A 27,232-nucleotide genomic window follows, 5' to 3' on the forward strand; every position below is an offset into this window, starting at 1 on the left:
AGTAGGCTTCATTGGTGTCATGACCCATGGAGGGGGATCTATAACTGGCTAGGACTTGAATGGGGGGTCTTCCCCACTGTAACCTGGACCTGGAGTAACTCCACAAAGTTGTCCAGTCTAACTAGATATGAAGTGAATTTATCTCTAATGTAGACTGAAATACCACCTCCTTTGGTTTTCACATATTCATTTTGTGGTCTACAGGTGTAGAAGGCATTGTAGCCTTGCAGGGCTGGTGTACTCTCTGAGGCCTTAAACCAGGTTTCTGTGACTGCACAGACATCTACATTTTCTAGTGACAGAAGTGCTTTCAGAGAGAGCAGTTTTTGGTTTAAGCTCGTAGCAATTAGCAGGATGACCCTTATTTTGTTCTGATTGGTTAGTTTTACATCCGTAATGTTGTTTTTGAGATCTTACCTAAAAAGACGCTAAGAAGGAGGCAAGAGCCTTTGCCAGTAGCCAAAAGCCTATGGGTGCCAGGTGCAAACTGTCTCTAGAAAAGCAGTGAGGTTTGTCGACCATGGCTTCCCAGGCAGACAGGAATTGGATCCCCTTGGAATGATACCAAAAACTAAGCCAGTTATTGAAATCAATCATTTTTTTATACTGTGGCATCACTGTTGGTGAGGGTAGTATACTGCTCAAGACTAGGAACATACCTGCCTGGGACACACACTCAGAGAGCATGACCATGTCTCACTTCATAGAGTCCAGTGAGGTATGTCTCAGGTCATTCACACAAGCATGAACTATGACAGAGTCATAATGGTATTTGTTGCTGATAGACCTGAGTGCATGCATGATTTGGTGAATCTGGCACCAGACAGGCAGCTGACCGTGACTTTCTCCTTGTCCAAGCTGGTGAGTGGAACATCCGTGTGTCTCACTATTCAGTCTCTAATGACAAGAAAACTTGGTTTTTGAGTGTTACACCTTACGAGCTTGGTGGGCGAGACACTGGTATTGCTATGTGTCATGGGTGCTGTGGAGTCTGTTAGCTGTAGCAGACTTGTGTTTTGGTAAGTTTTTCAAGGGAACCTCCATGTATGTGGATTTACATGTTTGATGTGTACTATGTGTATGAATAGTGGTACTATATGAATATGTAGTGGTGGGTGAAATCAAAAGTTTTGGCACTGCGAGCAGCTTTGAAGATTTAGTGTCAAGATGTTGTTCCTGAGTTTCAATCAACATCAAGGATCTTGGCATCAAATGAATCGGATGCAAAAGTCCTGGTGCCAAGGCTTAAAGAACAATCGGCACTAGGTGCAAAGGCTCCAGAAGATGCTTTGGTTCTTAAATCTTCAGTGCTCAAACATGAACAACGGAAGCAGCAATGATGGGTGAGAAAGGGCCAACCCAATTCAGCCTTGAAACCAACGGGGGATAAGGATGAAACCCATTTTAATCTGTGTCTTCAAAAAGGTCCTTATCATACATCTCCGATCAAGATATGAAGCACACCTAAAAGACCTGAAAGACCACAAGGAGGAGTTGAAGGGGGTCTGGAAATGAAGTGAGGGATTTCCCTCTCCAATGAAGGATGCCTTTCATGAAGTTTAAGTGAGCTAGTTTGAATCATAATGGGGTCTGACTCAAATGGTGCCAAAGGGGAAGGGGCTTTCTTTGGAGCTCAACATGGAGCCAATGTTGTTCTCAGTGCTTTCAGTGCTGAAGGGCCCAAATCCTCTGCCTTCCTTTTCTTACATTCGAAGTCCTTCTCTTTTTCTCTAGATTTTAATTTTTCTTTTTCTTTTCCTTTCCTGGACCTCTCCCGATTGCTCGGGTGGAAGCAAACCCATAAGGATAAGTTTGTTTCTATGATCTTCCCGAGAACAAAAACCAAATACCATGCAGATTGAACAGTTAACCAAAAGATGTTCTAGTCTCAAGCATGTCAGACAGAGCTTGTGGGTATCCAGGGGTGGAAATTTATGGCAACATTTGGTGTATTTGTTGAATGTCTTTCCAAGTTTATCCATGTCAAACTGAACAACAGAACACACACACACACACACACACACACACACACACACACACACACACACACACACACACACACACACACACATGAATACACACACGTGTGCACACACGTATACACATGCACACACGTATGCACACACACACATACACACAGACACACACACACACACACACACACACACACACACACACACACACACACACACACACACACACACACACACACACAGAGCTTGCACACGAGTATACACACACACACATACACACACACACACACAGAAGCTTGCACGAGTACACACACACACACACACACACACACACACACACACACACACACACACACACACACACACACACACACACACACACACACACACACACACACACACACACACACACACACACACACACACACACACACACACACACACACACACACACACACACACACACACACACACACACACACACACACACACACACACACACACACACAGAACAACAACCAGTATAAGCTAAAAGACAACCAGAAAAAAAGTATTTAACTATAAGAAATAAACATTGGTAGGCCTCCTGACTACATTACATGAAAAGAGGGAATAAATTACCCTAAAAAGAGATAAAGGAGACAAAATGTATACTACTGGGATGAAGGAGCTGGGATTAGTAATCTCTAAATATTTATAATTACAATTTTTCAAAAGGTTTTGCAGAAATATAGGTGAACACTTAGTGAGCCATGATCCAGCCATTCCCAAAGGCAGCAAATGAGATCTGATGAGTATTTTACGCAGGGAGATTACAGGAGGGAAAAGATTTAAATGAGTTTGAGGCTCAAGCATTAGCAATGCCCAATCATTTATTTATTTATTTATTTATCATTTGTTGACCGGGAATGTCCGACTAGGTTCCACAGAGCCTGTTTTCAGCGGAGGCCCGGGGAGAAATGCTCCAGATGCATGTCTTTGGAATCACACACACACAATCATTTCTAATAAGCATCTTGATGACCCAAAAGTTAGATTGTATGGATCAGATAAAGAGGGTTATCACTTAAAAATTAGTCAAATGTACCTCACCAATTACAAGAAATAAATTCATGAAATTGTCCATTCATAAAACTTTAAGCGTACATTTGTTAAAGTCTAATTTAGAAGAAATGTGGGCAATTAGTGTAGTCTGTTGATGTCAATGGAAAACACCAATTCAACAAAAATAAATAAGCATCCAAACAGAAAAAAACGATTAACAGAACATATGGAGGTTTGCGTCATACATGACACCAAATTACAAGAGGACTTGGGTGTGGAGTTCCACTTCATATCAAGCAGTTGTTTTATACACACGTGTAAAAGGTAGGGCTCTACAAGTCCCCATTCAGTGTATGCTAATGGTGACTGTCACAGCCATATGTGCAGTGGCAAAAGGGGGCCTCACCAAAATAATTTAACATTATACATTGGTGAGTCATGTACTTCTTAGAAGGTAGAAGCTCCACTTATATGTGGAGCTAGAGACTAGGTACTACAGGCATTACCTGCTGGGAGCTAGATTGCCTGCAGAACTGATTTCCATATATAAGTAGAACTTTTCTGTATGGTTTAGTAGTCTTGGGGAGCTTTGGCCTGCATACATGCATGGTTTGGTGTAGTGTGAGCTGCCCCCTACTCTTGTTGGGGTAACTTGTAGTGCCCTGCATTCAAAAATACATTTAGTTCCTTCTTCTTGGGCTAGAGGCCTTATATACCCATCCCTTGTCTGAAATGGAAGAACGCATGAATAATGAGTGCACTTGCTGTCATGTCTGCATTCACCAATCTGACCTACAGGTAGTGCGCCTGCACTGGATGGTCTCATGGCTGTCAAGTGCTTCCTGAGTACAGACCAGGTGTTGTAGGCACACAGGCAGGTAGAGATACAGTTCCTGAAAACTTCCAAGTTTGTGCCACACTCAGAATAGGTTATGAGATTCAATAACAAAGAATGTCACACAATCTCATTACCTGGTCTTGCTGTAGTGGGACTCCAATTCAGAGTCTCGCTGTTATTAGACGCTGAATTAAGTGAACCACAATCCCCAGTATGACATCGAACAGAGGGGTAGGGGGATGGATTTCACAGTTCAAAGTAGTGAGAGGGGAACAGTGTATGCAGCCAACTCTCAGTATTTCAATTTTTCGGAATCCAGCCCATGAAGTATTTCATACTGTAGGATTTGGGAACTCAGTCCATGACTGATAGCTTTTGACACTCCTTAAAACTACAATACAAGGTATTTAATGTGTCAAACTCTAACCCCCCCATATATTTCATGTACCTTCTCATGTTTTAAAAAAATAACTTTGGGAGACTTGGCATTTATTTATTTATAATTTGATAACATGCTAAGTGAGCTGGTCAACTGACTCTTTTCAGTCATAAGCTGTATACAAGTGTACAACAGAAAAAAAAATGATGTCCAGCACAGTGAATATGAATTCTAATTATGGAAAGTCTGATAGCAAAATAAAATATTGCAAAACACACAAATACATTTATTATGCTGACATAAATAGCAGTACTTAAATTTACATACATATATACATATAAATGCACCTCTACCTTCCAATGCAAGGTAGTTCTGCACAAATAGGGACTGCATGTTGTCTATAAAAAAACAAAAAAAACAAACAAAAAACATTTCTACTGCTTCTCAAACCTGCATTTGAACAGTTGTCCTAAAAGCAGCTACAAACTCAAACAAATACATCACCAATAAATTATGTTGTAAATGCAGCCTGTACCTGGACGACATATGCGATATTCCAATAAGTGCTAAGAAGTGCATTATTTTAGAACAGGCATAATTATGATTTGCTATATTAGTCATTAAGAATTCCATTTTCCAATCGTTGTAGGTTTAGCATATTGTTAAGATTCATTTCCAAGCACATTTACTTTAATTGTTCCCATCTACCTTATCTGGATTTTTGTTTGCACTAATTCCCATCACCCTGATACATTAAAGTCAACCTTCTCCAAACATCCTTTACTTTTTTCTTCCAGATATTGATTTGTCCACAGTAAACTAAGGTATTATTATGGGCTTTTTCTCCTGCCAGTTGATATTTTATGTGTAAAATCACTGTTGTTATTACTATTTTTTTGTATTTCATGGGATAAGACTGAAATTGGTCAAAACTGATCAGAGCATTACCCCAATTAACAAATTCAAATAAAATAAATAAATACTGTAAACAAAGTAAGAATAGCTATAAATGGAAATAGACAGTTACAATGATTTGTGTTATAATATTCATTACACTGAAGTATTAAATACACTTTTCCCCATAATTCAGTATACATGTTACTTCACTTTAAAATTTGTTTTCAATGTTTTAACTAAAATGAAACAGAAAAGAAAGGTCATATGTGCTACCTAATAAGTTTTTGTTTTTGTAATAATTTCATAAAAAATGATTTCCATGCCTACAGTGACAGTTGTGTGTCTAACATTGAACTAGGAGGCTTCTTCTTACAAATACTCCCAATGATTAACCTAAAGAAATTTTTACAAGTCCAAGGATACATTTAGTTCCAGGTATTAATACACTCACCACATATAGATTATTTTCATGATGATATTTCTGGTTTTGGCTGTACTATAACTACAATATTACTCAAAAATATTTGAACTTAATACTCTGCATTAGTAAAATGCAGAGTGTGTAGTCCTTATGGCCTGTAACTCGTTGGAAGGAGCATAAGCCTATAACAGGATTATATTAATGCCTGAACAAAATTGTGGCTGTCAGCAGGAGAAGTGTTATGTGTATAAACCACAGCTTTGGTGTCATGAGTAGCAGGTTATTGTCATTTGACTTGGGGTTAGCAATGCAGAAGGGTTAACACCTTAACATAATAAAGTGCCAATCTCTAATAACTCCAGCATAGTAAGTCACTCACAGACACTGTGGAACTGGGGGTGTTGGTTCCATACCCAGAGGAAGGGAGGGAGGCAAGAGACCAGCGACGCCCATCTGCCCTGAAAAGAACAGCAGAAACATTTTCTTATAAAAAGTTCCTTTAAAGTACAAATAACACTTAAACAAAGAGCACACCAATCTGTTTGCAAAGACTAGTCAGAAACATACATCAGGGCTATGTAAATGACATGCAGTAAAAACCAAGAAAGATGACAAAATTCATGGTTCAAATCACACAACAGCACCTGTGACAGAAACAAAGATACAATTACATGCATATTCTCACAAGACTTTTCCCTGTCAGTCGTTCAACACTCATTTCATAGCTGGCTGTTACCTGTCAGTTCTGGGTCCATGACTGCAATGAAAAAACAAGGGTTACAGTCAACAAATGAAAGAGTGACAGCACCAGTTGTGGTATTTTGGAGCTCTGTATTCACAAAGGTAAACATGACTTCAGGACAGTACAGAATGCTGATGCAGATGTATGTGGATTACAACAGTTACTGTAGTTTTCTGCATCTTGTAGAGTGTCACTTTATTGCATCCTAACTTATCTGTTGGGGCAGTAATCACTGCCACCTTCCCTGGAAACATGGCAGCACCATTACTTCAGCTTATTACTTTTTTATTTTGCATTTCTTTATTCTGGATTTCCTCCTGAATTGTTAGCACATATTTCTGTTTGTGTTAACATTTGTTCTGCCGGAGAACTTAAAACATTTCCTCACTTATCTGCATGAACATGCTTGACTGAAAGCGGAGTAGACTGTACAGCAAGAAAAAGAGCTGTATGCTGAGCTCTGTTTTAATGAGAATGGAGTCTGATTTTTAAACAAACAGCTATAGCCATGAAGTTAGTAATGCAGGATGGCAAACACCATAAAAAAGCAAAAGTACCAGCTAGAGGTTATGATTCAGAACCCAAAGAATTTGGGAAAATTACATTGCCTTTGTAGGGTTGTAGCCCCTTGTTCTAGCTACCAGATTCTGTGCCTTAACACTTCTACCATGGTCAGTTGCTAAGTCTTTTACTGTACCCTTTCTGTGCTTGAAATGATTGGCAGTTTTAGCACACTACATCCTCCGGTACTGTGTTCTATAACTGCCATCAGCCTTTGCATGAAGCCTAACTGTCTGTTTTACATCTTAATTTTTCACAGTTTCTGTCCGTGCTGCTGTATTCTGCATCAGATGCTTAAAGTACACATTTCACCATATATCTTGTGTCTTCATTTCCAGAATGTATGTTGTATACCCCCAGTCTTGAGCTGACTAGTGTGTTCATACATACCATCTTGAAATACTTCCTTTTAGTGCCATTTTACCAGCTCTGAGCTATTTTGGCCGCATTATGTTTGCTGTCTGCAGCCAGATGCTGGCTTCCTCTAAAAGGGGCTGCAGTGCAGGGCACATCGCACCACTTCAGAGCCACACTGCTGACTTTTAGTATTTTAATAACACCTAGAATTCATCTGTGGTATCTTAGCAATATCAACCAGGCAGACTTGGTGTAAATAAATATCCACAAATGAAGTTATCCTGGGATTAAATAACACCTACATTGTGTACACTAAGTGTTCACCAGTCTGAGTGAACAGACAACACAGACATAACTCACACCTTCTTCCTTCTAAGTTTAGTTTTCCTGCTGATATTCTTGCAGCTTTAAATATTGACAGGGATTTATAAAGGTTACCACAAAGTGTAGACTGCATGTACACTTAGTGTAATCTTTCTGAGAGACTAGGAAGTACAGAAAATGTGATAAGAATGTTCCTGAATACATATCAAGTTCAGGGGGTGTGGGCAGTGTCCCCTCATATAGAGTGTGTGGGGGACAAAAAAACAATATGTGCAATATTAACCAAAGGTAGTTTTGTCGAGAAGTTTTTGTATTTTTTACCTTAGCCAAAACTACCTTCGGCATATCAAAGTTATTCCAAGAAGCTATATCCCCTGACGTCAGAGGTTCTGGCAAAGACAGTCTCATTATTATCGAAGGTACTGCAAGAGGGCAATGAGTCGAATCAGATACGTTTACAAAAGCTAACAAAAGAGGAAGTGGTGGTAAATTAAGTGTGTATCACATCAGAGAAGTGGAGGAGACTGTGGTTAGCAAAGGACTGAGTTTTGTTCTAGTATTTGTGAGACATTGCTGGATTAAAAAAATGCTAAGGAATATTAATTATAATGCTTATTGGCAAATAAAAGTGTTTCAAGTAGCAAATTGACCTTTTGTAAGCTGATTTCATTCATTCTGCCATTACGTTATGAACTCATGTTTTTTGAAGAGTACTGTGAACACAACATATGACAAGTTTTAAAGAAAAAGAACAACAGGTAGATGTGCTTTAATTTAAATATAGCATAGCATGTGCTTTAATTTAAATATCGCATAGCATGTGCTTTAAACATCGAGTAGCATGTGCTTTAATTTAAATATCGCATAGCATGTGCTTTAATTTAAATATCGTGTAGCATGTGCTTTAATTTAAATATCGCGTAGCATGTGCTTTAATTTAAATATCGCATAGCATGCAGCACTGATGCATTTCAGTACCGATGCTGCTGTAGGAATTTACCTTCAGATTCATACAGATTCTTGCCACCAGCACTAGGCAGCTAACGTCACTTGGTTAATTAGTGCGGTGATAAGTATCTCTGATTCAGACACAAGGTAAAGCTGTCACAAAGAACGCCTTATTAACATGTAATTATTATGTCTTTGAATTGAGCACTACACTGCCAGACCTGACTGCTCAAGTATTCTCCCTACCAGCATCATAGTAGCAAAGGATCTTCCTAACACACTCACACTCACTCACAATCATACACTCTCCCAGACACACACACACACACACACACACACACACACACACACACACACACACACACACACACACACACACACACACACACACACACACACACACACACACACACACACACACACACACACACACACACACACACACACACACACACCACATACACACACAGACACAACACATACATATATATCTTCCCAGGCAGTCACAACAAGCATCTGTAGACATGCTCAGACTAATGGAACCACTCACTCATATGCCAATACACAGGCACACAGACACGCACACACACAGCCACGCACGGACACACACAGACAGACATGCACAGACACAGACGCACAGACACAGACACGCACGCACATACAGACACCCGCACACAGGCACACATGCACAAACACACGCAGATACACACATGCACACACACACACACACACACACACACACACACACACACACACACACACACACACACACACACACACACATACATGACAGTTATGAAAAGATGGTATTCACTTTTTCCTCAGAAAAAATTTACACAGTAGAGTGATTTCTCGTATCTCTGCACCACATTATTCCACTGCCAGTGCCATTTCTGGTGGCAGGACATGGCTGGTTTGCACTAGCCACACCCCCCTGGACTGCACACATTTCCATGCAGCTACACCAGTGATACCATTCTGCATGCTACAGCCAGTGTCAGTGTAAAACAGTAGCAGGAGAGTGGTCCTTGACATACCGGTTTACCACACCGTGAACACCTTTGGAGTTAATGCTTCTAAACTCCTGCATCGTATTAGGTCCTTCTGACTTCCATGGTACAATGTGCAAATAAAGGTGTGATCATGAATTAAAACTGTCATAAGGAAAAGATGAATAAAGCACTGAGTGATCTTGTTTGTCATGAAGCTTTAAATGAAAATGAGTTACAAGGCTCTTCCAAAAAGACTGATGATGCCTTGTTACGACTCCTGGATAAAAGCAAAACTGATGACTCAGAATTTCAGTTCATCCAGACGTCTACACCAAGAACAGCAGCAGTGTTTGGTATTCCCAAGTTACACATCAAAAACTAATCCTATGTTTAGATCTACAATAGCTAGAAGGAGTTTGAAAACAGAACCATTCGCAGATTAGGTAGAGCATTTTTTTAAACCAGCCGCAGGTAAAACCTGTAATTTAAAGTCACCAGTGACTTTATACCTGCATTCCAATTGATGATGGTATAGAATCTCTAAGGGTTTTTTTTGGTTGCAGAAGAAACCATCACCACTGGAAAGAAGCTGGTATAAAATTTGCTTTTCCTAGAATTAGTTCTTGAATACATTTTTCCTGTTGTATTTTAAAATTTACAGACAAAAAATTGTATGGGAGTTGTTATGTTCCCTCTTCTGTTAATACAGCAATGCAAGGTCTCGAATGGCCTCCATTTATTGCATAATACAGTCACTTTTTAACAATCTCTTTTTCTTTTGGAAGGACATGAACAGCTTTGTCAATATTAACACCTGAGGAAGCATCTTGTGAAAGCACTTGTGTCTTTATATTAAACGTGAATTTTTATACTGGAACCTGAAGCCTTGCCTGAGTCCATTTATTTTCTGAGCTTTGTGAATATGTCAGCTATTTTATTTATTTTATTTATTTCTAGTTTGATTACCGGGGAGGTCCACTGCGCTCAAAGAGCCCATTTTCAGTGGAGGCCCGGGGAGAAAAGCTCCATATTACATAAAAGTAAACCAAATGAAATTATGCAATCCATATTACATACAACTAAACAAAAAAGAAATTATACAAAGTAATGTGAAAAGGTACAAAGGCATAATGACAAGGCAGTTCTTAAACATATTTACAAAGTTGTTTATACAATAATTAAGTTGGTAGAGGCAAGAGAATAGCGTTTACTCAGTTAATAAGAGTTCACAATTATAGCGAAAACAGTTATTAGATGAAGGATAGACATTTGAAGGTTGTAGCATATTTAAGTTTAGCAGAATTGGAAGAGATAAGGGTGGGAAGTGCACTGTTAGTAGAACGCAGATTGTAGTTTCCGGAGTATTCTTAGAGAGGGGGTTGAGTGATAGTGAAAGTGGAGTTCACACATGGAAGGTGCGAATGCCATAGTTAAACAGCATCAGATAGTGTAGGTAGTTAGTAAAGATTAAATGTTCTCAGTAAGGGGGGATGTGGTCAAGGACTACATACAGTATTTACATTATATACATTTAAGGTAGAAATGCCTAAGGTAGAAAAAATATTTGAGTTAGAGGGAGGCAGATGTATAGGAGGTCTTTAGATTTAGAGTGAGGTAGCTGTTTAGGAGGACAGCCTGGGGTGGAGGAATATGTAGAGACGTAGTTGTTTAGGAGAGCAGCCTAGGGTGGAGTAATATGTAGAGAGGTAGCTGTTTAGGAGAGTAGCCTGGGTTGGAGGAATATGTAGAGAGGTAGCTGTTTAGGAGGACAGCCTGGGGTGGAGTAATATGTAGAGAGGTAGTTGTTTAGGAGAGCAGTCTGGGGTAGAGGAATATGTAGAGAGGTAGCTGTTTAGGAGAGTAGCCTGGGTTGGAGGAATATGTAGAGAGGTAGTTGTTTAGGAGTGCAGTCTGGGGTAGAGGAATATGTAGAGAGCTAGCTGTTTAGGAGAGCAGCCTGAGGTGGAGGAGTATGTAGAGAAGTAGCTGTTTAGGAGAGCAGCCTGGGGTGGAGGAGTATGTAGCGAAGTTGTATGAGGAAGTATGCATAGATGAGTTTAAGCAGGTTAAGTAAGAAGAATACAGTTACATTTTCAATGCTAGGCAAGGTAGGAATGAAGCTGAGTTTTAAAGTATTTATAGTTTTCAGAGAGTCTAAGAGAAGAAGGGAGGCAGTTTCATCTTTTGGCTAAGAAAGAAGATAGGAGAAGGTGACCAGCGGGGCGTTTAGGTTTGTATACAGAGAGGAGATTCTGGTGTGCAGATCTCAGGGCTCTGTGGGGGATGTAAAAGGGTAAGATGTTTGCTAGAGCAGGGCATAAAGTTCGTTTGAAAATTAGTTTGTGGGCAGTAGTAAGTTGAAGGAAGTCGAGTTGATTGGGAAGTTCTAGCCACTTTAGCAGGTGGAGAGATGTGCAGTGGTGGGAGGAATAATTAGCCTTTGTTGCGAATTTAGCAATTTTATTGTAACATGTTTCTAGTTTAGAAGAGATGGAAGAGGATAAGTTGGTAAGTAGGGGGGCACCATATAGAAGAGAAGGTAGTAAGTAGGTAGTGGCATGAATTTGTCTGGTATATGAAGAGAGATATTAGGAGTGTCTATATAGCATGCCATGTTTCTGGTGTTTTTTTTTAATGTTTAGCTGAATATGCGTGTCAAAGTTTAGGTGTTCATGGTTACTTCAAGTAGTTTAGCAGAAGGGACAATTTTTATAGTGGAGTTAGTATGGCTAAAGATACTGAAAGACTGTTTGTCAAGGTGGAGGGTTTTTGAGGGGGAGGGAGAAAAGAAGAATTTTGGATTTATTAGCATTTAGGGAGAGATGGTTTTGAAGCATCCAGATTTCTGTAGTTGAAAAGGCCAATTGAGTTTTTGCTAGGGGGTCAGGGAGATTAGGAGCAGCGCAAACTAATGTTGAGTCGTCTGCGTATTGCGCTATTTTAGTATTAGGAATTGCAGCATGAAAATCATTAATAAATACATTGAAGAGCATTGGGCCAAGGATGGATCCCTGGGAACTCCAGTAGGGGTGGGTAGGAAGGTTGAGGTGCCAGTTTGCCATTTTACAGCTTGGGATCTATTAGATAGGTAGCTGTTGAACCATAATAGTATGTTCTATGAGAGATTAACATTACAAAGATGATTTAGAAGATGGGTATGAGAGACAGTATCAAATGCTTTGGAAAGATCTAGAAGGATAGTGGATACAATTTCTCCAGAATCACTGGCATGATTTACTAAGTCTAAGAGAGAAGACCAGCATGCTTCCAAAATATACAAAATTAACTTAAAATAAGTGATATTTATGAGTGCACTGCTGTAGTTTTTATTTTAAGTAGGTGTTTTGATTAGCTATTTAAATGTGCCTGCACTTAAAGCTAAGAAACTAAAGTGATATCCATGAGTGCATTGCTGTAGTTTTTACTTTAAGATAGGTATTTTAATTAGATTTTTAAATGTGTCTGCATAGGTCTTGGTTTTTATTGGATAATGAATGAAGTATCTGAGTATTTAAATGTATACTGCTGTACCGTTTGGTTGTCTGAAGAAGCAGTGGGTTTCACTGTGAAAGTGCTCATCTTTTAATAAAAGCTTTTGTATTTTAGATTTTCTGGTGCACTGCCTCTGGTTTTCGTATTGCCTTCTGCATTGGGATTTTTTTGTGTGATTGGAAACATTTTGTACAGTTATGAGCTTGAATTGCATACCTAACTGTTAATTAGTAAAACAAATAATAAGAAAACACTGGAATATAGTTTTTGGGAAACCAGCAATTAAAGAAATGCATACACAAAGTTTTGTGTTTAAGAAATAAAAGAACAAAGAATTTTAAAAAGTTATTTTCTGAGACGTGAGTAGCAAAAAGTAAATTTTAAAAGTTCAACAGTAAAGGTATTGTAAACATTGTAGATTTATTACTAACAGTCAGTATTCAGTGAATATTATCACAGTTTTTGCTTTAGGACCAAAAAAATTAAATAAAAAAGTTTACATGGAATACATAATGGCTAACTTACCATGAGTAATAGTGTACTATTTGTATGTTATTTTATACAGGAAAGATGATCAGAGCACTCAACATATGAATATCAAAACATGGGAGGCTATATTAAAAGGGATAACAAAGGTTTTTTTTTTTATCAAAGCCTGAATTTCATGTTTTACAGTGTGTGGTACCGAATAAGATGAAGGGATATACATTGTATTTTAGAAAGAGTTGAGGTATTATGGCAGCTGAAATTAAATGCAGCTTTTAAACTTGGATTGAATGAAAGTGTACATTTGAAATGTTTTCTGAAGAACAGAACTATGCAGTGTTAAAAGGTTTCAGCTTTGTTTGTGATAAGGTTATTTGTTAAAGTTCTCTTTAATGGAGTGAGCCAGCAAATGAGTTGTGAGTGCATTCACTTTTACAAATGGACTTCCTCAGATGTTCTATTTGTTTTCACTGAACGTTAAGCATTACAACTAAAACAGAAAGCAAAACTTTTGGATATAAATGCAATTTAAACCAAAGGTGAAATCTTAAGATGTGAAGTCTAAACAGGCTGTCCACAGTAAGTAACAAAAAAGATAGTGGTAAGTGAAGCATGTACGACTTATCCTCTGAAAGCCAATGGCTGAGCTCAGGGATGTTTATTTAGCCAATAGCAATACTGGCCAATCCAAGCTATGTCTATTCTTTTTGGCCTATGACGGATCTACTGTTTTATTCAGTAATAGTACATAACAAAAGCTCTACTTCACAGGTAAGAAACACTAATGTGGGTAGTTGTGGTTGAAACCTAAAAACAAAGGGGAACCACAGCATGGTGTAATGGTGGGAAAACTAAAGTTGATGGAAGTGTCAAAGGACAAGATGCAGCTAGAAGTAGGTCACACATCAGTTCCAAAAGAATGTCATATCCTGTCAGCATGGTGACACAGAGGGATAAAGCTCTAAGTACGGTACAGATGACATGGGTTCAATTACCAGCTCGGGCATCTGAGGTGCTGCCAGGGAGGGATGGGCATGCCAGTCCTGGAGGGAGGGTGTTTGTCCAGGCATTATCTGTGGGAAGGTGTGGCCCATAGAGCAGTACCCTTGGATTAACTGGTAAATACTTGAGAGGGGGACACCAAGGGTTACTTCATAAATGAAAAAATCCCGCAGTAGAAGAAGTCAACAGCATAACTTCCTCAGGTTGCACTTAGGTTGGGCTCTGGCCCCAGCCTTAAAATGGATATAGTCTGGAGGTAGTGGAAGAGCTTAGTGGACCTGGCAATGGGCAGGAGCACTGGGGAAGTCAGAAAGAATGAAGCAGTAGGGAAAGACAAAATAAGAGTTTTATTTCCCAAACAAGGTTTAAGGGGGTCAGCAGTAGATTTTCAGTTGTTTAAGCTATGCCCATCATCATCATCAGCCCCCTTTTCCTATTTAGTTTTCTACATGGGGTCAGGGTATCATGTTAACTGTCACCAATTCTCTCGATTCAGTGCCACACTCCTGCCTTCTTCAACACTCATGCCTGATTGTCACAGCTCTTCTTTCACACAATCCATTCCCAGCTTTGCTGGACATACTCACGTCCTCTTACCTTCTTTCTGTCTGTCTTATATCTTCTTCACCAGGTTGTTTTCTGCATTTCTGCACGTGTCCAGACCACCATAATCTGTTCACTTTGATCTTTTCTGCAATTGGAGCTACTTTGGCTTCTGCTCTTATGTCCTCACTTCTTCGTCTGTCCCACAGTGTGCATCCTACCACCCTTCTCAGGCACTTCATTTCCATCACCTCTAGGTTCTTCAACTGTTCTGCCTTTACTGCCCAGGTTTCTGTACCATACAGTAGTACTGGTTGCACCAATGCCTTGTACACCTTATTTATCAGCTTCTTTGGCATTCTTCTGTCATAGAATACATCTGACACTCTATTCCAGTTTGCTACAGCCCCTCTGAGGCCCACCATTAAGCTATATCCATATTAATACCAAATGAGTTCCCTGGAACCCTTAATGAAATAGTGTACAGCCAAACTGGGTCAGACTGCAGACAATGAGAGGGAAGGAGCATCTGGTTGTGGAGATTTCCTCTCTGCTGCAGGCTCTAGGGAATACACCACCCAGATACCGCAGAGCAGGGCAGGATAGGCAAGGTTATGTCATACTGCCTCTCAGCAATGAAGCTTTTTCTTCTTGCCTCAATCCTTCCCAGTGTACTGACATCATGCATTACACTAAGGAGGCAATGATGACTGGACTGAGGATATACCTACCTGCCTTTATAGCACCTGGCCTCCCTCACCCTCACACATGGCCATCCTGTCAATCTCTTTCACGTGAGCTCTGACCTCTGCCAAAGGTCAGCAAGAACGTCATCCAGCTCGCTGCCTCCCCCAACAGCAGGCACATTATGCCAAATAATCATCCAAGCTGCTAATAAAACTCTGATCGCCTAGGCCATAATGAGGGCATTACAGAGTCGGCCGTACACACAGGCAAACTAGGTACCCATCTAGAGTGCCGTGCTTGTAGGACTGCTTTCATTCCCATTTATTTTATTTATTTTTTAGAGTAATATTTCTTTGAGCTAAATAACTAACTAACTAACTAAATAAATAAATACATAAATAAAACATCCCTACTAAAGGAAAATGCAGTTGAGACACAAATAGCACTGTAGGAGGAGGAGGGAATGGTGCTCCAGTCTGCTTAACTTGGTGTTTCTGTCACGTCAAGTTGAAACTTTATGAGATCACTGGAGTAGAGACCTTGCAACATGCAAATGTAGGAGCGAAGGCCTCTGAAGGGACTTACAAAAACAAAATCAAGGACATGATGCTGCAGACATTTAGGAATTGAGCGGAGAGTGTTATTACTATTTGATAACACTGGCAGTCATCAACGAGATACTTTCTGGCTTCATGGCTGGTTTAGAGAGATGATGAGAGGAATGCGACCAAGAGATAAGTGTTATTACTGTTCTTTTTTGACATTATTTCTCTGGCTTTGTGATTGGTATGGAACAACTTTACTGAAATACTTTAACCTGTGTGGCAACTTGTTTGCTTGGACTGCAGAGCACATGGCCAGATCTAATTGTGCAGATATCTGATGACAGAGAGGAATGGCACAGCAATATGTTATTACTGTTTTTTTACAATAACATTGGAAGTGATCAACCAGATATTTTGGACAATATTTCTCTGACTTTGTGATTTTTGTACTAGTGGCAACAATAAGGAATGAAGGCATACATCTTGAATCTTCTTTTTCAGAAGCAAAAAAATGATCTTGTGTGGCAGAACTTTGCAATACTGTTCACAAAAGCCTACATGCTTTACAGTGCCTCTTTCATAACGTGCTTATCTTTTTCCATCATTTTTGTTACTCTGTTTTTGAACAAGTGCTTACAACTAGTATCCCACATTCGTTTTGGAAGTGGGAACAGTTATGCACTATTTGGTATTCAAATATTATGCTAATTAGATGTTCAGATTTTTAGCTAGTTGCACTTATGTTTCAAGGGCCTGTGTTTCTATTTTCAATGCCTGTGGGTTGAGATGTCTGCTGTGGGGATGAAATAATATTATGTAGCCATCAAGACATCATGTCTGTAACTGCTTGGTGGGGGGGTTGGGCTGGGCTGGAGGAAAGTAACTGACCCTCTTGTCATTAGTTCAGTTTAAACAGTCACTATCTAGCTTTGTAGGACTAGTGTTCATTTGTGAGAAGCAAAATGGGCTACTTAACTGGACACCTGTTATGCACAGACTGAACAGATGGGCTACTTAACTGGACACCTGTTATGCACAGACAGAAAAGGCATAACTACAGTGTCATTCTTTTGTGGAGGAAAATGACTAGTTTCCTGCTACCGTTTACTTATTAGTCTGGCTGTGCAGTACTAATGTGATTATGTAAAGAAGCTTGCAACATTTTAATGTGTGGCAACTGTTTGTCTGGAAGAAAAAAAGATGAAATGCATTTCAGGCTCATCCTCTTTTATCATAATGAGATGTCCGCAATGTACTTAGAAGTGCCTATAACTGCTTAGTGTGGGTTGCCTAGATGAAAGCAGCTGACCCTGTTGTCATTTTGTCAGTTTAATAGTCATCTGTTTTTTCCTTCATCTAAAAAACACAGAATAACTGGATCACAGACTACCCAGGCATTTAGAACTTCTGAGTGATGGTAGCTCCCAAAAACCAAGACTAGATTAGTGGATTTTGACATGGGTTTAGTTATCACCTCTTCCCTGAACCCAACCTACTCTAAAACCAGCCCTGCTGATGGGTGTACACAGAAGGTTACTGTACGGGTGTGTGTGTTTGTGGGTGGGGGGCTGGGGATGATGTCATTATTTCTTTCCTCCCAAACTTCAGAGGTCATTATATCTTGTGTTGGAATGGGGACAGAGTGCTTTTATTTATTTATTTGACATTTGTTAACTGGGAAACTCTGACTGGGCAAGTGCTCTTCTTCAGCAGAAGCATGGGGAGAAAAGCTCCACAACATTGTTCAATTAAAGACACAGTGGATAGAGCACAGCAAAACAAACAATACACTGGATAAATCATAGTAAAACAATATATTGAGGACATAGCATAATGATGTATAGTACATGACATTTCTAGGGAACATAACAACATAATAGTAATTAGCAGAATCTTTGCGTGAAACAAATGGCGTGAGGGATAGCTTAGTAAGGAAAAGACAAAAAACAGACTTAGTCATCAGAGCGGATAGTGAGAGCAGGTTAGCTAGTACTGAGGTTCTATACTAAGTTACGTTCCATTAGTAGTTAGTAAGAGTAGGAGTGCTAACGGGGGATGGGGGGGTTGGTAGGAAGGAGGTGAGTACAGTGATTGAGTGATAGCAAGGAGTGATTGTGTGGAGGGGGTTCATAGAGGGTTTTTGCAGAGACAAGTCCAGGTGCTGTATAAATGTTCCTTAATGGTTCATTAGAAAGCTGTGGTGTTACTTAATTCTCTGATGGCCAGTGGGAGCCGATTCATATCGACTTACCATGGTTGGCCAAGATGAATGGAATTACATTTCCAAATCATTTGTGATGATTAGGAAATGTAATTCCATTCATGCTGGCCAACCATGATATGATGAATTTCATCATTTCGGTGTTTCAGCTTTCCTACCATTCCCTTTATATGTGTCAGTGTTATAGCACTGAGGTATATCATGCTTTGATTGCATGATATAGACCCGCTTGTAGGAAATGGTTTTAGTGAGGAGTTGTTTTGGTTACAGGTAGAGATAGGGTGAGTGAGTTTGGAGGGATTTGTAGTTTGTATTAGCTTGCCAATGGTGTCAATAAAATAAGAGTTAAGTATAGTGGCTGATTCTAGAGGGGTGTTATTTGGAGAGGGGTTGGGAGAGGAAGAGTTACCTGGGTGTAAAATTTGATTAATCGTACTTCAGAATTTATTGGGGTTGTTGGGTTTAGTTGTCTGGAGTTTTGTGTAGAAGTTTTTCTTATCAGTATTGATTTTTTTTTTTAGTTAGATTTCAAAGTGTTTTGTATGTTTGTAGATGGGAGGGAGATTTAGTATTGGTCCAAAGTTTCCAGGCCGTATCTCTTTTTTACATGAGAATACGTGTGGACTGGGTGAGCCAGGGGAGCAGAGTGATTTGATTCTTTAACGTTCCTCACAAACTTCAGAGGGGTTCATTGAGGATCACCATAACCTGTATAGGAGCACCACCTGTATAGGAGCACCGTGAGCACCGTGCCCTCTGTAGGAGTAGCAAGTTAGAATCGTTATTGAAATAATTTGTTTTTCCCATTTTCTTCACAATCGAACGTTTGATGCATATTCAAGTGGCTATTTTTTGGGAAGAGTAAATAAGCATGCTGTTTATATATGTCTGACATCAAATATTTTATACTCTATGTATTTCTTCAGTTTTGTCTCAGCCTGACATCAGAAGGATCTACAGAACTTGGCTATCTTGGGGTGGGAGGGTTAGAGGCTAAAGAGGCATTCTTAATATAAACATGACAGCAGCACCAACGTGAGATATAACTACGTGAATCTGTGCCTTAATTTTAAACCCAATGTAACACAGCATGGGGAGACACAAAGTAACCACCAATTCTGAGGTGGAGCTAGGGGGCAGCTACTATTCCCAGCTATGATGCATGAATCCTTACAAGCATTTCTCATGTCAGTTTATTGTGAGCAGGTGTTTCATTAGCTTTGAGCATTAAAAGTTAGATACAACTTATTTCTTCCTTGAAATATAAAAAGTAGGATTGAATTTCTTTTCCATAGGCATGATTTTTGTTTAGGCCATCATCATATCACAGGCTGGAAAAAACTCTTAAAATGCACCTCAGAAAGTCTATAATCCCATGGCTTCTGGGTGTCTAGCAGTCCCCAGATCCCCAGCTTAATTTAGTTATTACAGTGTAGCATACCTCTCAATTGTCCAGATTTTCACAAAATGTCCAGATTTTTGCCTCATATTTCTGGTCAGTTTCTCATAAAATTTGTGTTTTGCTGGTAAATCATTGAAAACTGAAGTCAGTAAATAATAATATTTACAGACATTTAAGTCTCATACTTCATCTCCTTCAGAAATTACATAATAATACAAATTGTGTTATTTTAGCAACTAAGTTTATAGGGGCAATGTTTAACATCTGCACCTATTTTTGGGCCTTTGTCCCCCCATTATTTGTCTTGGTCAGTTAGGCTGTGCTGAAATAATGCAGGAAAAAACATAGTTAAAAGCTAAAAGTAAATTTCTTTCTTTGAGCATGTTTTGTTCAGGCAATCACTGGATGATCCCTGGATGAAAAGGTTGTTTACAAAAGCTCACAACGCACCTCAGAGCATATAGAACTCTGCAACTTCAGTGGCCTTGAGGCTTAATTCAGTTATTTCTACTTCAGTAATTACAGTTTAGTCTTGGTCAGTTTGGACGTGCTGAAAGGTTGCAGGAAAAAAACAAAGCTGAAGAGTAAGGCTAAATTTCTTCCTTTGATGATATTTATGATTCAGGCAATCACTGGGTGACAAAGGTTGTTGAAAAAAACTCTAAAACGCACATCAGAGCATCTAGAACCCCTGTGACTTTTGGGGGGCATTGCGGACCCTAGACCCTCAGCTTAATGCAGTTATTTCTTCCACAGTTATCAGAGTGCAGCCTTGCTTAGATAGAACATGTTGGATGAATGAATAACTGCCGGGAAAAAAACTGAAGAAGACAGTGAGAAAAAGGGAGGAGAAAAACGTAATCTCTAGTATGAGTAGCCCTGGGGTGTGAGTAGTCCTGGAGCAGCAGGGGAGGGGGAGTGATGCTATGGAGCCTTCCCCCTAGGGTGACAGACTACCTAGGGCTGGCCCTGGGGCTTTATACTTTTATGCCAGGGGCACAGGGAAAAATGTGCTTTTCTAAACAAGGTTACTGATAGCTGAGATGCTTTACCTGATTCTGACAGTTTTGTAGTTTAACACAGATGTTTATCTGCTATGTTCTTAAAAGCAACTATGGCTTTTCTAAAAATGAAGAGGAACAAAATATACTGTTTTGCACAGTATATTAATATCTGTATTTGGGTGTCACAGTTGGGATATGCATTCATGCAGAAATAATTCATACACTGTTAAAGGTGCACGTTCACAGCTAATACGGCAACAGATCTAGAATTTGTTATGAAAATAAATGTCTTAGAACTATAGTGAACATTTAACAGCATTTTCACATGTGATTGGACTATGACTGATTTTATTGGCCAACATGTACAAGTGATGTCAGGAATGCATTTCTTAGAAAATGTGCCAGCATACATCATGAAAGCTGTTGCTAGGAATTAAACCAAAAAGTCAGGCCTGGGTTTGAAACTTGACACTGTTATAGCAGCTGTTATAGACCACTATATAACAAAGCACTGACTAGGTTTGAATCCTTTGTCCTTTTCTTTTGCAGGTTGACATGTTTACAAGACACTCCTTCTCCTTTTGGCTTTTCCAGGTTAGGGGTTGCTACAGCAGAACAACGGTGCGCAGAATGATTGGCATTGAAGTTTTATGGTGTCAAGTTGCCAGCCTGGCACCCAAACTTCCACAAAAGGCGCACACACACACACACACACACACACACACACACACACACACACACACACACACACACACACACACACACACACACACACACACACACACACACACACACACACACACACACACACACACCCTCACACCTTGGGCCAATTTAGAGTGTCCAATCCACCTGCAGCATGTCTTTGGAATGTGGGAGGAAACCAGAGTACCTGGAGGAAACCCACGTGACTACAGGGAGGGCAAGCAGACTCCACACAGAAGGCTTCCCAGCCAAGAATCAAACCAAAGAACCTCTTGCTGTGAGGTGGCAATGTTAACCGCTGCACCACAGTGGCCGCTAGCACATGTTTACAGGACACTAAGGTACTGATAGTTAAATGTAGATTTCAGTCTGAAGCCATACCGCTCAACTTCTTAGTGCAGGAAATCTGGACAAAGCCAAAATTAATGGGGAGACAAAGGCCTAAAAATAGGGGCAGATTTTAAATATTGGTCTTATAATTTATTTATTTATTTATTTTATTTTACATTTGTTGACCGGGCTAGTCTAGCTGGATATATGTCCATTTTCAGTAGAGGCCCGGGGAGAAAAGCTCCAAATCAGAGGAATTAAAACAGAGACATAAGAAAGGCACAAATTATTATAACATACAAGATATAGTCAGAGGAAGTTTAACAGTAAACATATGGAGATTAAATGGTTGTTATTACAAACAAGAATAAAGCAATCGAACAGGTTAAACATGTTGGTTAGAAATGTTGCAAACTAGGAAAAGGAGATCAAGCTTAGCTTCATTATAGGTAGAGGATTAGGTGGGTATAGGGCGATTGCTATTAGTCTGGATTAGAGCAGGGGCATAGCCATTGGGACTTTAGGAAATCTTTGAGGTGTTTTTTAAATTGGTGAGGAGAGGTCATATGCCTTAGGTTGTTTGGGAGGGCATTCCAGGATTTGCCAATGGAATTAGCATAGAGTGCTTCACCTCCCGAGTTGTGGGATTTAATGGTCTGAACAAGTAGGCTGTTTGATGACCGCAGGGATATAAGGTTGGAGTAGGGGTGAATATTTTATTTAGTGAGGGATTCTTTCTGGGTGGTTGATCGCTTTGAAAACCTCAGTAAGTTGGTTTAGTTTGAAAATGTTGGGCAGCTCTAGCCATTCCAATGTCCTTAGATTTTGGCAGTGATGGGTGCGATAGGGCATACCTGTAATGAATCTGGCTATATGGTTGTAGGTTGTAGATAGTTTGTTGAGTTCTCTCTTGTTAAGGAAGGAAAATACTGGGGATGCATAAAGGAGTGTGGAGAGAAGATGGGTCCTGGCAATAGTTAGTTTGGTGTGTGGGGTTAGGAAGTTCTTAATTCTATACATAGACCCAAGTTTCATGTTGACTGACTTGATAGTCAAACTAACATGGGTATCAAATTTAAGCTTGTTATCAATGGTCACCCCTAATAGTTTAGTGTGGGAGACAGGTTCGATTATGGTCCCATTGTAAGAAGATACATGGAAGGGTGGGCTGTTGGAACTAGGTGGTTCTTTTCCTTGGGAGGAATTGATGTGGGGAAAATTAGAAGTAATTTGGTTTTGGTTGGGTTAAGTAAAAGCTTTAGTTCTGAGAACCACTGTTCGACTATGGAGAAGCAATTTTGGGTAGCAATTTGTAGTTTTGGGAGGGAAGCATCCGAGCAGATTAGGGTGGAATCGTCATGTATTGAATACATGTGGCTTTGGGAATGATCGAGTGTAGACCATTTATAAATAGGGAAAAGAGGAGGGGACCAAGGATAGATCCTTGGGGAATGCCAATGTTAGTTGGAAGTAGGTCTGATAGAGTGTTTTGCCACTGGACTGCCTGTTGCCTACAAGAGAGGTAGTCAGTAAACCAGTTTATGGTTGATTTGCTAAGTTGAAAGTTTTCCAGCGTGTGAATCAACTGCTTGTGATTGACCATATTGAAAGCTTTTGATAGATCTAGAAATAACGCAGAGGTTATAAGTTTATTGTTGCGGTTTAGGTTGACTGAGTCAACAAAGGAGAGAAGGGCAGAGGTTGTACTGTGATGGGGGCGAAAGCCATGCTGGGTGTTAGAGAGAAGGTTGTTACGTGAAAGATGGGAAATAAGTTGTTTGTGAACGCAGCGTTCCAAGATCTTGGCTAGCGGAGATAGTATAGCTATTGGTCTGTAGTTAGATGTGTCAGTAGAGGACCCACCTTTATGCAGAGGGATAATATAGGAGATTTTCCAGATTGAAGGAATAGAAGCTTCAGAAATGGACCGTTTAATCAGTATTGAAACAGGGTAGGCAATGGCGTCAGATGCCAATTGCAGGTAATTGGCTGGGAGTAAGTCAGCCGCTAAGGTGGTTGGTTTTAGTTTTTCAATAGGGTTCTAATATAGGAGGTAGATGTGGGTTGTAGGTTAAAGGAGGGTTGAGTTGGGTCTTTAGTTAAGGTTGTGGCCGAGGGAGAAGTGGTAAGCTGATTGGCGAGGGACTGGATGGTCTCAGTGAAAAATAAATTGAAGGTGTTGGCTATATGTCCTGGATCTTTACCCAGAAGTTTTTCAGGGATGGGGTGGTGGATTTTCCTGGGTGAAGGAGGCGATTAAACCCAGCCCAGAATTTTTAGGATTATGCTGGTGGTTGTCTTGGAGGTGGCAGAAATATTGCTTTTTGTCAGTCTTAACAGCTGATTTGGTTGAGTTTCTAAGTTGTAGAAACTTGATGCGGTCGAGGTGGGTTTTGGTAGATCTCCATTTATGCCAGGCATGATCACGGAGTTTGATTTTGTATTTGGTTTCTTTGTTAACCAAGGTGCAATATGTTCCTTAGTTCTTGTAAGCCTCATTGGAGCGTGAGAGTCAAGTATCTTGAGGAAGATGTCATTAAAGTATGACACACTCTCATCTAAGGGGAGGGTTTTAAGGATGGACCAATTACATGTTTTGAGATCAGCAAGAAAATGGTCTGGGACAAAATTCTTACTATTCCTAACTAGTCTGGTTAGGGGATGGTTTGAGGTCGGGCATTTGTGTTTCATGAGAAAGGTAATTAGGTGGTCACTAAGGTCATTTGGTAGGGTCCCTGTAGTATAGTTGTTCGGAGTCTTATTAGTAAGAAACTTAGAAAGTTGCTAGAACAAAAGGATTAGCATTAGTGTGCAGTTAATGAAAGATATGAAGTCTGAAACTCACAGGTGTGTCATTATATAATTACTTTTATACTCAGTGATTTGCCAGAAATTACAAATTTTATAAGAAACTGATCAAAAATATGAGGTAAAAATTTGGACATTCTGTAAAAATCTGGACAGTTGAGAGGTGAACCGTTTTATCACTGACAGCTTTCATTTTGTGAGGCACTGATACATGGGAGAGTAACAAACCCTGACTACCTTACATACATTAACCTAGACACATTTTACATTTGGTTAAGACATTTATGGTAGGAAGGTGTCATTAAAATAGTGAATGGGTAATGCAAAGGGAAAAGTGTATGTAAACATCCCAAAACAGTAGATGTTTGAATGATCACTGCTGCAGTAGCCTAAGCTACATGGATTATATTTTGCTTAGGATGCAACAGTTGGCCAGTTTACAAAGCTTCAGGGCACCTTCCACTCACCCAAACCTTTAGACTGCTCAAGCCGAGCTAAAAAAAGTCACGTCTGGGTACCAAGCACTTAGAGCTTTCTTGCCAAGAGTGAGGGAGGCTAAGCCCTGAGAGGACATTGCTAAGAAAAAAAATACATGGCTACACCCTGGCAAAAAATAGAAATAAACAATCAGGAGGATGGCAGGAAGGAGGGAGTGGCTACTGCAGTAGTGACCATTTCAAGATTATTTACACAATTCTGACAATTCTACTATCCTCATCATTATGATCACTGCTGCAGCAGCCTAAGCTATATGGGTAGGAGTGAGAGCTGGACAGGAAATGATCTAGAAGCCCTTGGAGAATAGTCCAAGCAAAGCCTGTCCTAGACCTGGAGAAGGAATCTAGTTTACAATGCTTTGTAAAAGTATGCACAGAGGACCAAGTTCCTGCTTCTACAATACTTCTAAAGTCCAGTCCTCGACAAAAAGTCATTGATGAAGCCTTGACCCTATCTGGATTAGCCTTGCTGTGGTTGGAATAAAAAAGGTAGTATCCTGAGACAATCATTTGGAAATAGTCTGCTTTGACACAGTTTGTCCTCTTTTCTTAATGTCATAAGAAATTAAGAACTGCTCAGAAGTTGTGAAAGATTTTGTCCTGTCTAGATAATACCTGAGTTGTCTGTGAACATCCTAGGATGCCTCTCAGCTGTCCACAATTTTGCAAAATGTCCAGATTTTTGCCTCATATTTTGGTCTATTCCTCACAAAAATGTGTTTCTCTGGCAGGTCATTGAAGATTAAAGTCACTAAATAATGACAGATATTTGAGTCTGAAATTTCATATCTTTCAGAAAATGCATGCTAATGCAAAACTTGTTATTCTGTAATGCAGGTAAGACAGATCCATAATTTTGGGATAAGGATTGTCTCTAAAGGGCTGGGTTGATTGGGCTCAGGCATGAAGTGGGGCTGGGCACGCACTGCAGCTGGATGAGGCATCACCCCCTCACCATGTCTCCTCCTCCCGGGGGGGGGGGTCGGGGGAGATAGCAACAGTGACTCTAGATGCATGATGGGCCCTTCCTGTGGATTGCCCCAGCTGTGGTGGGCACCGGTCCCGACAGGTGTCCTGCATCACCCAGTAGCCAGCAGCTGACTTAGAAGTGTTGTGGACTGGGGGAATTTGTCTGTTTAATTAAAACAAAGCATTGTGAAGCTCCGAGATGGGTGTTCAATGCAATGTGAATTCTGCCCAGTGCTCTGAATGTCAAAGTGAAGAAATTCAATGAAGCGTGGATAAATGGCGGGAGTAACTATGACTCTCTTAAGATAGCCAAATGCCTCGTCATTTAATTAGTGATGCACATGAATTAATGAACAAGATTCCCACTGTCCCTACCTACTATCTAGCAAAACCACACCCAAGGGAACAGTCTTGGCAGAATCAGACGGGAAAGAAGACCCTGTTGAGCTTGACTCTAGTTGAGCAATATTTGAAATCTTTCCCTATTTTTGGGCTTTTGCGTCCCCCATTATTTTTGGCTTTGTCCAGATTTCTTTCACTAAGATGTTGAGAGGTATGCATCCAATGTATGAAAATGCCATTGTCTCTCTATAGCTTGCTAGGATATGGTATGGGACTTTGCCTATGTATAAATTCCAGGACATCGTCCTGTTTAACCAATGCAGAGTTATGCTTATTGCTAATATAGTCCTGCCTGTGCAGTTCATGCTCTAAATGCGTTGATGGTACTGAAGTCGTACACTGCTGGAGTACTTTCTGCAGATTTAAACAATATCTCAGTAATGGCACAGATGTCTATATTTGCCAGAGTGAGGACAGCCTGTAGGGTATGGAGTTTCTCGTTTAGGCTCCTAGCATCGAGAAATAATACTTTTAAGTTTCTTTGAGTTTTATTTGCAATGCTGGTAGGTTTGTCAATTTGGCATTGCCTAAGAAGGATCTATGGGGCAGATAAAGTTTTTGCCAGTATTCTGAAGCCTAGGGGAAACACATGCAGGCCATCCTTTGCAAAGCAATATAGCTTGTTTTATCTTCCCATGTTGGCAAATATTGAATCCCCATAAA

At 40.0% G+C, this 27,232-nt stretch overlaps 1 protein-coding gene across 1 annotated transcript in view; it reads right to left on the reverse strand.

Moving 5' to 3' along the window:
• MAST1 (microtubule associated serine/threonine kinase 1) overlaps positions 1-27,232 on the reverse strand; it is a 1,222,161-nt gene that overhangs the window by 801,206 nt on the left and 393,723 nt on the right. The window contains exon 4 of the mRNA XM_044084747.1: positions 5,932-6,010. Within this exon, the coding sequence (XP_043940682.1) occupies positions 5,932-6,010 (79 nt within the window). The remainder of the gene's footprint in view (positions 1-5,931; positions 6,011-27,232) is intronic.

The sequence above is a fragment of the Protopterus annectens genome, chromosome 9.part0 (assembly GCF_019279795.1).
Source record: "Protopterus annectens isolate FY-2018-M chromosome 9.part0, PAN1.0, whole genome shotgun sequence".
Taxonomy (NCBI): Eukaryota; Metazoa; Chordata; order Ceratodontiformes; family Protopteridae; genus Protopterus; species Protopterus annectens.